Below are 14,375 nucleotides of genomic sequence, written 5' to 3'. Positions count from 1 at the left end.
CTTCGGCTGGCTCTGAGCCTGGCCCCCTCAAGGTCCTCCTTGCCTGGCCTGACTGCCTGCAGCTCTCCTGGGCTTCAGGCAGGACTTTTTCACATCTTCTGCTCTGTTGAGCTCGAGAAGCCAAAGATGGTACCTGGGACCTTCTGCGTGCTGAGCGGAGGCTCTCCCACAGCACCACGGTCCTCTGCAGAGTGGCTGCAGGAGGCAGCTGCGTTTTGTGAGGTTCAGAACCACCTGGCGGGGTGGAGCAGGGCCGTCTTCCTGGCTGGCACCAGCAGAAGGGCTGCACCACAAATGCCACCAGCCCTTTCCGATGACTTTGTTCAGGGGAGGCCTGGCACCAGACCCATATCCTGCTGGTGGGGCAGGGGTGGTCTTGGGCCTTGGGAGCAGCCAGTAGGGCTGGCAGAGGCAATCCAGACCACAGAAAAGGGGCAGCACGGGGACAGGCAGGCAGAGCGAGCCTCGGTGACACTTTGGATCCTAAATTTGAAACCAAATGATCAGGGGGGTCTGGAGACTGAGCCCTATGAGGAAAGGCTGAGGGCCCTGAGGGCCTAGTTTGGAGGAGACTGAGGGGGGATATGATTGCTCTCTTTAAATATCTGAGAGGCTGTCATTTGGAGGAGGGCAAGGAGCTGTTCCAGTTGGCAGCAGAGGGTAGGACGCGAAGCAATGGGCTTAAGTTACATGCACAAAGGTACTGGCTGGATATTTTAAGAGGGCTAGTCAATCCATTCACATATATTGAAAGAAGTTTCTGTTTCATTTAATTCTGAACTACTCTGACCGTGAAAAACTGTTTCACGGTCAGGGTAGTTCAAAGGTGGCATCAGCTGCCTAAGGAGGTGGTGAGCTCCCCTGCACTGGCAGTTTTCAAGAAGAGGCTGGACGAATATTGGTCCGGGATGCTGTAATGATTCCAAGTAAATGTGTGCCTGTGTCTTTAAATGCTTGGTTTGAGCTAGGTGAAGAGTGGGGGTGAGAGAGGGATGAGTGAGCGATATGATTGGTTGATGACTGAGAGTGTGGGCGGAGTGAAGGCAGTCTGAGACTGAGAGTGGAGAGCAAAAGTGTCAGTCAGAAGAAAGCAGGCCGGCTGTGTGCTGCCTGAGTACGCTGAAGTGTTTTATGAGAGAAATATGACCCTGTGTGGACCCTGAACTGAGCACGTCTGTGAAAGGACACTCAGTCAGGGGAGGGGAGGCCGGCTGTGGGCTGCCTAGATTCGAAGTATTTGTGAGAGGACTATGGAGCCTAGTGAAGGAGGCTAGCTGTGTGCGAAGCCTTAGAAGAGATCTGTGTGAATGAGTTTATAGGGAGTAACTTGAAGAACCGAGAACTACTTTTATGAAACCGATACGCTTCTTGACTAAATAAAAGTTCATTTTGTTTTGTTGTGTCCCAGAGTAGCTGTCATTGCTATATCCCATTCCTATCCTCAGGGCCACATAGAACCACGAAGGAGCCTGACGCTTAAGCACGTTACCAAAGGGAAAACTTTAATAAAATATCTTGGAATATAATATTCCTGGTGGCAGCAAACTACCCAGAGGGTGTTAAGGGAAAGATTAAAAGAAAAATCGACCCTAGTGAAAGTAAAGGTCATAACAGATACTTTATTAAAAAAATTGTGCAGGAGGCAGATAATTTCTACGCATTCAAATCAGCCTTTGAAAATGTATTTATTTCCTTTTCACGGAGAATCAAGGAGGATTACAAAATATAAAAATCAGTTCAAACAATCAGCAAAGACTTCTGATAAACATGCCTCTCAGGGCAAAGAGCAGGTCCAAGGAGGAAATCCTGCCCAGAGGATGGGGCGTGTGTGTGTGTGTGCTTCTGTGGCACAGCCCAGGCCACTGCTGGGGGCTAGTCAATGTAGAGCCAGTCGGCCAGAGCAGTAGGCAGGTGGGCCACGGCCTGCAGCCGGACCCACCACTGGGATCCCATGGGATTGTAGCGGGTGTAGGGGTGCCGGGAGGTCAAGGCCGTGCTGATGTCCTCGAGGACCAGAGACTTGTCCCGCGAGCCACTGTTCACGAAGGCCTTCATCTGCTGGGCCTGCTGCAGAAAGTAGGCCTCGCCATAGTCGGCCCGGACCGTCTCGCTAGCCTGGCGCCACATCTCCTCCGCCTGGGCCTCGACACCCTCCTGGGTCAGGATGCCTGTGGCGGCAATGAAGTTGCCGGGCTCAATGGCGATGACTGCGACCCCCCAGTGGTACATCTCCTGCCTCAGGCAGTCGGTGAAGGCCTCCACCCCAAACTTGGAGATGCAGTAAGAGGAGCGCCGCGGACTGGCCATCCTCCCCAGCATGCTAGTCACGTTGACGACTCGGCCTGGAGAGGGACACACAGACCCAATGCCACGCTTAGCAGCTCCAGGAGCACCTTGCCAGCCTTTGTCCCAGGTTTGCTGAATTTCTAGAAGGAACGGTGCCCTGGGGCACCAGCCTGTCTGGAAGCCTCTCTCCCTATTCAAGATACATGAGGACTGTCAGCGGTAACTCGGCAAGGAGGGTTGAGCACTCTGCACATGCTCCAGGCACCCTCTTCTATGTCACAGGACATTTCCCAGGCGAAAACCTTGGCTCTGAAAGCAGGCCCCTGAGAGAAGCCCCAGAAGTGTCTGAGGCTGGGATGGAGTTAGTGCTGTGAACCGTTTCTCCAACTGCCTCCAACTGGCACTTAGACATCTGAACACATTTTAGGCACTTGAAAGCACTGAAACAACTTGGGGCTTTCCAAAAACTGCTGCCGCTTTGTGACAAGATTTCTTTTCATTTTAGTGAACACACGGGAGGCTGTCTTCCCCCAAATTGGACCTCCAGTCCCTCAAGGTCAGCATTGCCGGCTCAGACTGGCAGTGGCTCTCCGGGGTCTCAGGCAGAGGCCTCTCCCACCGCCAGCTCCCTGGTCCTTCTCACTGGAGATGCCGGCTGGGATTGAACTTGGACCTTCTGCACGCCAAGCAGATGCTCTGGCAGTGAGCCACAGCCCTCCCTCCCCCCGCCTTCCCCGGGCTTTAATTTAACTGCTTTTTCTGTTGGGGTTTCACTTGGTCAAAACTCACAGATGGGTTTGTGTGCCTGTGGAGAGCCCGGCCTGCACAGCAGTGGTTGAGAGGGCCAATTGGACAGGAAGGCAGAGAAAAACCAGGGCGGGAGGGGATTTGTCCAGGTCAGAATATACCATTTCCAAACCTGATGGGGCCCCTTCAGGCACCCCTTACTCCACCTTTTACTTTAAGCTGTGCCACATCAAAACCTCAGGCCTTTGTGGTGCCCGAAGCAGAAGCCACCAGAGACATTCACGAAGCGGCTGGAAAGGAAGGGGACACACAAGCCACCGAGCCAGCCTGCCTCCCTCCCCGCTCCGCGAGCAGAGGAACGTCCTTCTCCCAAGCCACACCTGTCCCACACAGGAGGGAGCCCTCCACAGACTACCTTCCTCATCCATGTGGGGGGAACTGCTGCCTTATTAAAGGGTGGGGGGGGATACGTGCATTGCTCCAGCCATGTGAAGAGCTCAGACAAGCAACCTAAAGGAGAAGGCCATGCGCCATTCCCAGCAGGAGCGCACGGGACTGGCTGTCAACAGTGGACAATGTATCCAGGGCCCTCATTTTCCCAGGGCTGGCAGGAGCGACACGTTTTCAGCAGTTCAACGCAGTCCAGATTTCTTATGCAAGACTGGCGTTTGTATGCCGAGGCACTAGACATTCCTATGGGGCCGCGTGCCGGTGCGTGGACCTGCAGCCCTGGCGATGCTGACCTCTGCCACAAGCAGGAAACGGCAGGCGCGGGCAGGGCCTAGGTAGGGTGGCAAGATGCTTGCTTCTCCTCCAACCAACCTGCACCAGGACCTGATGCCCAGAAGGAGCTGAGGGGCTACTTTGTGCCCTCACGGATCCAGACACCTCACCTGCGTACCTCTGGCTCTGCGGATTAGAGGCAGAAAAGCTTTTGTCACTCGGACGGTCCCCCACAAGTTGATCTCAGCCACGGCCTTGTACTTCTCGAGACTGGTGAACTCCACGTCCCCAAAGGAGGCGATGCCAGCATTATTCACCAGGCCCCACAGACCTGCCAAGCAACCCAGAAGAGACATCATTGCAAGGAGAGCAGCGCTCCTTCCCATCACCCCCAGCCTTCCCACACACCCCATAGCAGGACCCAGCCAGGCCCTCGGAACTGCAAGAACCCCTCCAGGCCAGGGTGTTGGTGGCAGCCAGCACACACGCCTGCACACACGCACATGCGCACACACACACGCACAGCGCTGAAGAACGGGGGACCGAGGCAGCCCTGGTGGACTCCACCGCAGCCTGGAGCAGTTTGGCAGCCAGTTCTAGGGCTGAGGAAGGGAATCCTTCACCAAGCAAATCAGACTGGAGGTTCTTGTATCACCTGCCAACAATACGCAACGGGCCAAAGAGACAGGGACACTCCCCGGCACCGCAGTGCCAGCCAGCAGAAGGCTCCTCGCTATGCCTGCTGGGGTAGGCTCCTCTGGGGGAGGTACGGTGGAAGTGCTGGGGGAGGACAGAGCCCGACGGGTCTCTTTGCCCGAAAGGGGGTGACTGGTGGATGGTGGCTGTCACGTGGCAAAGTCCTCTTGCTCTTCCCGTGGCCTGTCACCTGCCAGGACCAAGGAGGCCGGACGAAACCTCCCTGCTTAGCCACACAGCAGCAGGGGGCCCGTGGTCCCGACTGCCCCAGGGTGGCTGTGCATGTACCAAAGGCTCTCTGGGCTCCAGTCGAGTACAGCCGGCTGCCAGCGGAAGGGCCACGGAGCAGGGTGCAGGTGCGAATCGGTATGTACCTTTATCCAGGCCCTGCAAGTTCTTCTGCACCAATTCGAGAGCGCGAGCCACCTCCTCGTCGCTGCACACGTTGACCTGCAGGACTTCCATGCGTTCTGGTCCCAGGCCCTCGAGCTCCCTGGCCCCATCACCTCCTTTGTCCTGCCCGGCACACACAGGGGGAGAAGGCGTTGCCCAAACCCTGCCACGGAGCCCTTCCAGATCAGAGGGGGGTCGGGAGGACGGGGGGGAACAGTTTTCCGGGGAGCCCAGAAGTGCACCTCTGCTTAAAGCGGGGAGGGGCTGCCTAGCCCATCAGTGCAAGAGCACTCCCCTCCAGTGGGGCACAGGTCACCCCTGAGCATGTTTCAGATTGGGAAAACAGTGAGGGGGGGAGACTGAAGCCCCTTCTTCTTCATGCCACAGTCCCAATCCACACGAGGGTCCTGCGTGTTTGGGAAATTAGCTCCCTTGCACCTGACATCTGGCTGCCTCAGGCAAGGTCGGGTTTGAGGAACGAAGACAGGACACATTACAAACCGTAGCGTGTCTTTTGTTTATTTATTTCCTTCCTTTATACCCCACCATCATTCTCCTCTCCCGTGTTTCATTTTCACAACCATCCCGTGAGGCACCCTATGCTGAGAGCATGTGACTGGCCCAAGGTCTTCCATGGCAGAGCAGGGATTTGAACCCGGGGCTCCCAAATCCTAGCTTGGTGCTCTAACCACTACACCACGCTGGCTCTCTCTCAGCCCTAGCCAGAGAGCAGGGGGAGGACCTTGACTTGCACGCAGGTCCCGATGCCAGGGCTGATCTGGAGGCCAGAGCCACAATCCCGGCACCTCGGACTGCATACAGGAGGCCGGGGCTGCCCCAACATTTCTTGCTCCTGACCCAGAGGGAAGCCTGCAAAGGCCATGCCCTCCTTGCTGCCCAGCACCCCTCTGCCAGGACCCCATGGCTCTTGCTTCGTCCCACACTCGCCCCCAAACCTTGCTGGGGATATGCCAGTGAGCTGCAATGCCTGAAGTGCCCGAGCCGGGCAGAAGTGGTGCATGACACGCTTGATTGGAGCCTGGGTCGCGTTGGAAACGCTCTGCCCCTGGCCACTGCCCAAGAGGCCTCGCTTGACCCTCCAGGTCCAATGAAGAGCACCGCGTGAGCAGCTGGCCCTGCTCGCCCTCCCTCCTGCCACAGGGCGTCGCCTGGGCTCAGCAGCCGTGCCCTTCAGCGTCCCTGAGAATGGGAGTCGCGGGGCAACTCGGGATTCGTGTCCAGTCAGGGGGACTCGAGTGGAGAGCTGGAGCTCACTGGCAGTCCCTGAGAGAAAAGGCCCCCGAACGGGCTGGTCTGGGGAGCGGAACCAAGCCAGAGTGGCTCTCAAGAACTCCCGTGCCCCACACAGATCGGTATGGGCTGCCACAAGTCGAAACGGGCCACGGGACCATTTGGCTCTGCCTGGGCAGCTGCTCTCCAGGCAGGGGCAGATCTCTCACTGCATCAAGGACCTCCCACAGGAGGCTGAAGCCGGCACCTTCAGGGAGCACAGCTTGCGAGCGGGGCTGCAGGCTCCTTAGCCCGTTTCACCCCACCCTTCCTACCAGCAGCCCCAAGCAGCACCCAGGACTCCCCCTTCTGCGTTTCCTCCTCAAACCACCCCCTCTCCAATGAAGGTGAGAGTTTGGGCTGCCCCCCCCCAGGTCCCCCAGCAAGCACAGAGCTCCTGGTTCTGCACTCTAAGCACCAGACCACACCAGCTCCCTGAATACAACTGAACAAGCCGGCGGGGGGGGGGGATCATGGAGGGGGGGGACACAATTTGGAAATCTCCTCTCCCCCTCCCAAATGTCCCCATGCAGGCATTCCCCCTCCTCTGGAGGGCAGCCAGGGCTTCGTCAGGCTGGACTGTTTGGGGGGAGGGGGCGTCTTTTCCACTTGGCCGATTTACAAGCCCAATTATTCTGTCTACCTGCAGAGTCGTCTGTGTAGGCAGGAGAGCCTGCATGGCCTAGAGGTGGTTGGGCCGGGCTGCTTCCGTGGGCCACGTGGGGGCCAGCCCCTGGCAACCCAACAGTGTCAGAACAGAAGGGGAGAGAAAGAGACATCCGGCAGAGCTCACTTTATAGCAGGGCACAGGAGTGCACAGCGCAGACTGGAGTGGGGGCCAAAAAGGATGCGGCCTGGAGCTAAGCAGGGGGCCCCAGGTCGTCGCCCGGCCTCCTGGAAGGGCCTAGGCCAGGCTAAGGAGGGCGGCCTGGTGTTTAAAAGCCCCCCCCGTCCTGCCCCCCGCCCACTCTCAGCCCTTTGGCCTCTGCCCCCCTATCACCGAGGGGAGGGGCTCCCTGAGAAGACGTAAGCCCCCTTCTGAGGGCCACAGGGGATGGGAGCCAGAGGCTTTTTGGGCCGCGCTTTCCTCTTTGCAGACACACGTGGGTTTGCTTTTTCACATTACTGCCACGCAGGCAGCACTGGGGGCGCAGCAGGGGTGAGCGAGGCGTTCTTGCTGCCCCTTCGAGTGGCTCACTGCCTAAGCAAGGCTGCAAAGGATGCCACAGGCAGGAGAAAGCGGGCAGGAACACATGAGGCGTGCCCCGCTCTGCTCCTGCCCACTCAAGATTGTCCAGCCACCTCCGTCCGTCGGCCTCCAGAACTGAGCCGCGACCCGCCCTTGCCGAGTGGACCAGTCTTCACTCGGGCCCAGCGGGCACTTGATCTGGGCAGCCGGCCGCTACACCCAGACCCAAAGGGGTGGAAAACGCGCCCCCCCCCCCCCGTGCCCAGCATTGCTCAACTTTGATCCGGAGCACCAGCCAGGCCCCCTCCCGGCCCCTCCCCCTGCCGCAGGTGAGCAGCGCACCGTACTCACCTTGAGCAGACAACCCGCAAAGACCGTGAACCCCTCGGCGTGCAGGCGCTTGGCCAAGGCATGGCCAAATCCCTTGTCGCAGCCTGTGACGAGCACTGCCTTGCCCTCCGCCTGCAGAAGGGGAGAAAGACAACCATCTTCAGAGAGGCCAAGGGGTTAGGGCGGGGGGGGGGCAAAGCCAAAGGCAGCCAACCCTCTTGCCCGCCGTGCAGGCAGCCTGGCTCGAATGCAGCTACGCTGGCAGCAACAGCAGAGGTGGCCCAAAGGGCCGCACCCCGAAGCTGCAGGATGGCTCTCCCACAAACGTTCAGACATGTCTCTGGCCGGTCGTGGCCTTCCTCTGTGCCCGGTGTGAGAAGCAAAAGCTGGGAGGAGGCCCCCGTGGCAAGCCTGTGCTCTACAGCAGCCAAGCGCCTCCGGGGAGGCAGCCAGGGGCACCGCTTTCCCTGCCTCAGCAGCAGCGCCCCCGCCCCCCCCTGCATGGATTGGGAGAGGCTTTTAAAAAATCGTTGCTCTTGCATTACAGCTCAGTAACATTGCAACCATCTACTCCTTCCCCAGAACTGGAATTCGGAGAGACCAGTTTATTGCAGGAACAGATCAAATGTAATTTGCTATAGTGCAATGATACTGACTTCCACACTGAATTTCAGCAAGAAAGGTGGACTACAGAGTAAGAAGAAAGGAGGCCCTCTGGTAGTGTGTGTGTGTGTGTGTGTAAGGGGGGGGGAGTAGGAGAAACAAGGGCTGACAGGAAAACGCTCACGAAACCTCCACGTGGCTGCTCTGTGGCTAGCACATAGCTCTCTGCATTTTGCTCCCGATGACTCTGGTCAGGCCTGATTCAGACAGATTAAGAAGCACCCCCCGGGGTGCGGGCTTAATTTCCATTCTTAGGTCAGATCATTTCTCTACTGGCAAGAGGGACAGCTCAACAATGTTTCTGGGTCATTTGGGGGTATATTACACAAGCAATACTATTACAGAATCTTGCCTTCCATTTTATCATGACATAAATATTTCCATCTTTAATACTAATTTACAGGGAAATAGTACCATCCATTACTTCTACATAGAGAATTAGAGGAGAATAATTATTGGAGTCAAGAGAAGTATCCGAACCAAAGAAAAGCAGGTCCCAGTCAAGAAGCCCCTTCTGAGAACCTTCCGATCAATTCAGACTCCCCTATTTATTGGTTTTCAAAATTGTCATCCAACAATAGCTAATTATCCCATTGTTCAGTGTTACTTCTAATCATAACAAAGTATACTTAATAGCTTTGATTGTGTTACTTTGATCCGCGTTGCTAATAATTATACTAGTTTTTTATCCAGTTTATTCTCAAATTAAAATAATTTGTTCGCTTGGAGAACAAGGAGTCGCTGATTGAGTGTAAAGCTTTTTAAAACTAGGAATCTTTGCTGGTAAGATTCAAATGTTATCATGCAAATGTTTTATTTTGTAATCGGATTATTGATTGACTGACTAGTTAACAACAATGTGCTTATATACTGCCCTTCTGGACAGTTCAGTGCCCACCCAGAGCAGTGGGCAAAGTCAGTGTTATCTTTATCCCCTGCAGAGCTGGGCTGAGGGGCTGACCCAAGGCCGCCTGCTGAGCTCAGGGCAGTGGTGAGATTTGAACCAGCAGAGTACAGATTTGCAGCCCAACCACTTAGCCATTATGCCACAGCAGCTCTATTGTATTTGTAATCTGCCTTGAGTCCCAGTGAGAAAGGCAGACAATAAACCAGAACAAGCAAACAAACCAACAATAATCATTCTTTAAATACGTGGGCATTTTGATCTGTATATACAGTTTATTGCAACTATGTTAGCACACAATTAAAATTTCCAGCAGAAATTTCTCTCTGCTTCCACCCATCCAAAACTGCCATTGAGGGGTTTAAATCCCTCTTAGGTACACAGCTATATCCCAGAATTCCACAGAACAGGATCCAATCTTTAATCAAAATGCAACATGCATCCCGCTCGCTTTTGAGCTGCAAATTAGCAACAGCTATTTGTTTACTAATACAAATCATTCATCACCCCTCTAATTTGGGGGTGCTGCTAAGGCATTAAAGATTTGTTCCTTCAAAAGTGAGAGCAAATATTTCTCATGACTTCCTCTGAACATAAAATCTGTGGTGCATCTCTCTGGATTGCTTTACCCAACTGTCATCTTTTAAGAGGGCTAGTCAATCCATTCACATATATTGAAAGAAGTTTCCGTTTCATTTAATTTTGAACTACTCTGACCGTGAAAAACTGTTTCATGGTCAGGGTAGTTCAAAGGTGGCATCAGCTGCCTAAGGAGGTGGTGAGCTCCCCTGCACTGGCAGTTTTCAAGAAGAGGCTGGACGAATATTGGTCAGGGATGCTTTAGGTGCGTCCTGCATTGGGCAGGGGGTTGCACTAGAAGCTCCGTATGGCCCCTTCCAAGTCTGTGATTCTTTCACACACAAGACTTAACCACAGAAGGAAACACTTGATCTTTACTCTCTGATTCAGTTGTATTTGACTGTCAAGGATGCCCTTCTTTTCCCCTATCTTTAATTGTCCCTCGTATAATATCTGTCTCATTGATCATTTCTCCTTCGACTTTTGAATATATTTTTTTGCTTCTTCAGTTTTAACTACGACGATAGTGCCTTTATACTTAGATATAAATTTGAAGGGATGTCCCCATCTGTACAAGACATTTTCCTTGCTTAGGCTGCACACTAAGAATTGCCATTCTCTTCTTTGTCGAGTACTGTTCAGAGGTCTGGCAAAATTACTGCTGCGTTTCCCTCCACGACCTAGTCAGGGTTTGCCTGAAAGGGCTTCAAGGATCACAAAGCCTGACAAGAATCTCTTGGTGTTTTATGTTGTTTTGCATGTTGCATATTGTTTAGCCTTGGGTCTCGGTGAGAAAGGACCACTATAAATAATAAAATAAAAATATTTGTCGTTAATTCTGAAGGGTACATCCAACTGCACTTCTTTTCCATAATCCGAACCAAAAATTCTTTTAAATATATTCCTAAATTCTCGTTAGGCCTCTAACAGCGCAATCCTATGGCCGGCCCCAACGCCGACGCGGCTGCACTGGTGGTGTGGCAGCGCCGCCGGGCCGGATCCTGTGCCAGCAAAGTGTGGCCGCAGCGGCGCCCGCAGCGGCGCAGAGATGCAATTTTGGAGAACCAGAAAGTGTTGTGGGTGGGTCTGATCCACGGCCGCCGCCAGGCGCAGCCAAAGGGCGCTGTTCCTGACAAGCGTCAGGGGGAGGGGCCAGGAAAGGCGCAGCCTATGGGCAGCACGCGATCCCGGCCAGGCCCCAGAGCAGCAGGCAAACCGCGCCCATGCTGGCAGACTGCCTCGGCTCGTGTGTCGGGCGGGGCTCGCAGTCGGGAAGGAGAGGGGTGGGCGTGGTCTGAGAAGCCTTTCCCCCGTTTGCCCAATGTAGCACCAAGTCCCTGGCGGCCGCGTCCAGAGAGGTTGGCATGGGACTGGCAGGCGCCCTGCCATGAGGAATCCAGGGCAGCAGCCAGTCTCTGGCAGCAGGGGACAGCCCCCCAGTGGCGCCGAAGGGGAGGGCTGGCCTGAGGCCGCCACCAAGAGGCAGACACAGCGGGCCTGCCCCCTCGTCCCCATCCCAAGGCAAAGAACACAGGCACCCATTGCACAGAAATCAGCCTTTATTATTATATCATCCCACCTCCCCCAGCAGAGGTGAGGAAGGGGAGGCGTGTAGGAGAGCCGCCTGTGCAGCAAAACACCCCACCCCACCCCCAAGGCGGCAGCGGCGGTCACCGGCGAGGCCGGCGGCCGGACCCCCTTGGCCGTCCACGGGCCCGGCCTCTCGCACGCAACTGGGCCCGAGGGAGGGGTGCCTCTGGGGCGGGTGGAGCTGCTGCAGCGGGTGGGGCCGGAGGGTCGAGGGTGGCGACGAGCCGCCCGAGCAGGGCTTCGGCACGGACTTGAGAGGCACGGACCCCTTCCCCCACTTCCAGTACCGCAGCCATGAACTCCCGGCCGCGGTTGTTCGCCTCCTCCCATGCAGCGTGCACCTCTAGCCGCTCCCTCTCGATCGCCGCCCACATTGCGGCTAGTGTCGGGGGAAGCCGCTGGGCAGGGCGGGGGCCGCGAGCCCGTGCGCCTGGAAGGATCCCCTCCATGGGCCCCTCCCCCTCAGAGGCGGAGCCAGGTCCTTCCCGCACACGGCCCATGGCACCCGGGGGCGGGGGGGCTGGAGGGGATGGTGCTGCAGGCTGGGACAGCTCCTCGAGCGGCTCTGTCGATGAGGTGTCCTGAACCGGCGGAGTCCCAGGGCCACCTTCACCCTCCACCGACACAGGGAGGCCGAGTGACTGCAGGAGAGCCGCTCCGGCAGCAGAGGTCCTCCGGGAGGGTGGCAGCTCGCGCAGCTGGGCAATCACCTCCCCGCCTATCTCCAGGCGCATGGTCCCTGCTGGAGCGAGACATGGGTGGGAAGAGGCCCCAGGGAGGGAAGAGCAGCGGCCCAACATGGGCTGCCACAGGCCACCGAGCCGCGCCAAGCACACCCATTCCAACTGCGGCCGCAGCCCCTCGTCTTGAGACCGGTTGGCGCCATGAGTGGCCTTGGATGTGTGGCCGAGGCCGGCGGCCGAGCCGGTCCCTGGCCCCACCAGCAGCAGGGCCACAGATACATACTGTGCTCCGGATCCATGCCCCCCGACGGGCCCGGTTGAGGCTCCTCGTCGCTGGCAGCAGGGGCTTGCTGTGGCGGTGGAAGGGCTGCCTGTTCCTGGGCCCCGCTCTCTGCCAGGGGGGGCACAGACTCCGCTGCCTCTGCCTCCGCCTGGCTTGGGTCTGGACCCTCAGGGGCCGTGCCTACTCACGGGAGAGGCCCTGTCACACATGTGCCACGATCCATACGTCCCCCCCTCGCCTCCCTGAATCCACAAATACTAACCGGGCAGGACCTCAACGCCCAGGCCGCCCACCACCGCCTCCGGGATGACCGCTCGCATGACCGCCTCTGGGCCTGGGAGCCCCTCGTCAAGGGCCCGCTCATAAGGAACCCCCTGAGACATGAGGAGGCGCACTCGTTTGCGCGCGGGCCCGAAAGAATCATTCCAGCGCTTCATTGCCGAGTGAGCAGTGCGGGGCGCGTTGCCCACAGCCGAGACCCTGTCAGCTGCCATCTGCCAGAATGCCCGTCGTCGAGACCGGGACGAGGCGCCCCTGTGCGTGCTCAGGGCGACCTCCGCATTCTCCACCACGAGCCCAAAAAGCAGCACTCTCTCGGCCTCTGTCCAGTTTGCCTGGCGCTGGCTTCCGCCGCCACTAGTGCTCTCAGCAGACATGGGGGTAGTGCCCGCTGGAATGTCCGGTCCCCGAGATAAGTGGTGGGAACCAGCCACCTAGTCATGTGCTCACCCATCCCCTCGGCAAGATGGAGGAGGGCACAGGGGGTGCAGGACCGGGAAGGGTGGCTGGGACGGCCCATGCAGCGGACAGAGGACCTGCTCCTGAGCACCACCTGCAACGGGCTGCTGAGACCGGTAGGCCTGCTGCTGTGCGTGGGGGGGGGGGTTCAGGGTGCTGAAACTCAACCTGCGTTCCTTCCAGGCAGGACCTTGATCATCCCCGCCTGGTGCCCGCCACTGCCGCCGCGGCTCCCAGCCATCCGGACCAGCCACCTCCTGCCAGCCGTGTTTGTCCGAGCGGCCCTCAGGCGGCGCCGCCTCAGACGCCGCCGCCGGTTCCAGGCCAGGGTGCCATCCCTGCTCCTGGGCGACATGACTTGCCTGGACCGCTTCCGCCTGGACAGGGCAGCCATACAGGCTCTGTGCGAGGAGCTCGCGCCCGCCCTTCAGGGGCAAGCTGCGGCTCCCCGGGGCATCCCCGTCCTCCAGAGGGTCCTGCTGTCCCTCCGCTACCTTGCGACCGGCTCCTTCCAGGGAGTCATGGCTGAGGCCTTGGAGGTCTCCCAGTCATCCGCCAGCCGCTGCCTGCATGCCTTCCTGGACGCCCTAGTTGGTCGGATCCGCGAGCACATCCACTTTCCCACCTCGGAGGCAGAGTTGGCACCCATCCGGGCTGGCTTCTCCTCCTTTGCAGGCTTCCCCAATGTGATTGGAGCAGTCGACTGCACGCATGTGGCCATATGCGCTCCCAGAGAGGAGCCGCAGGTCTACAGGAATCGGCACCGGTTCTACAGTATCAACGTCCAGGCAGCCTGTGACCACCAGGGGATCTTCACGGACCTCGTTGCCAAGTTCCCGGGAAGCGTCCACGACGCACAGATCTTCACCACCTCCGGCCTACAGGCTCCTGTCATCATGGCCTGAGGGGAGAGGCTGGCTCCTAGGTCAGGAGTTGGTGGGGGAGCTGTGAGGGGACGGGGATGGGAAGGGAGATCCTAACTCCGCCTCCCCTTGCAGGTGACCGTGGCTATCCATTGCTGCCTTACCTCCTGACGCCATACCCTGCGGATGAGCCCGCCGACAGAGCCAACTACAACCAGGCCCACCGGCGCACGAGGATGGTGATCGAACGTGCTTTCGGTCAGCTGAAAATGCGCTTCAGATGCCTCCATCACACGGGCGGCCGCCTGGCCATGCAGCCGTTCACCGTCGCCAAGCTCGTGGCTGCCTGTGTCATGCTGCACAATATTGCCGTGCGCCAGCAGCTCCCCTTGCCAGCCACAGAGGGCCCAGGCGAGGA

At 57.7% G+C, this 14,375-nt stretch overlaps 1 protein-coding gene across 1 annotated transcript in view; it reads right to left on the bottom strand.

The window, feature by feature from the left end:
- Window positions 1-1,666: 1,666 nt before the first annotated feature.
- Window positions 1,667-14,375, bottom strand: part of LOC129332532 (D-beta-hydroxybutyrate dehydrogenase, mitochondrial-like) — a 22,374-nt gene continuing 9,665 nt past the window's right edge. Inside the window, exons 2-5 of the mRNA XM_054983706.1 lie at window positions 7,676-7,786; window positions 4,827-4,968; window positions 3,935-4,087; window positions 1,667-2,342 (exon numbers count right to left, since the gene is read on the bottom strand). Of these exons, the coding sequence (XP_054839681.1) occupies window positions 1,873-2,342; window positions 3,935-4,087; window positions 4,827-4,968; window positions 7,676-7,786 (876 nt within the window). The 3' untranslated portion in view covers window positions 1,667-1,872. The remainder of the gene's footprint in view (window positions 2,343-3,934; window positions 4,088-4,826; window positions 4,969-7,675; window positions 7,787-14,375) is intronic.

Source organism: Eublepharis macularius, chromosome 6, assembly GCF_028583425.1.
Source record: "Eublepharis macularius isolate TG4126 chromosome 6, MPM_Emac_v1.0, whole genome shotgun sequence".
In the NCBI taxonomy this organism is placed as follows: domain Eukaryota; kingdom Metazoa; phylum Chordata; class Lepidosauria; order Squamata; family Eublepharidae; genus Eublepharis; species Eublepharis macularius.
This window is presented reverse-complemented; position numbering and strand designations above follow the sequence as displayed.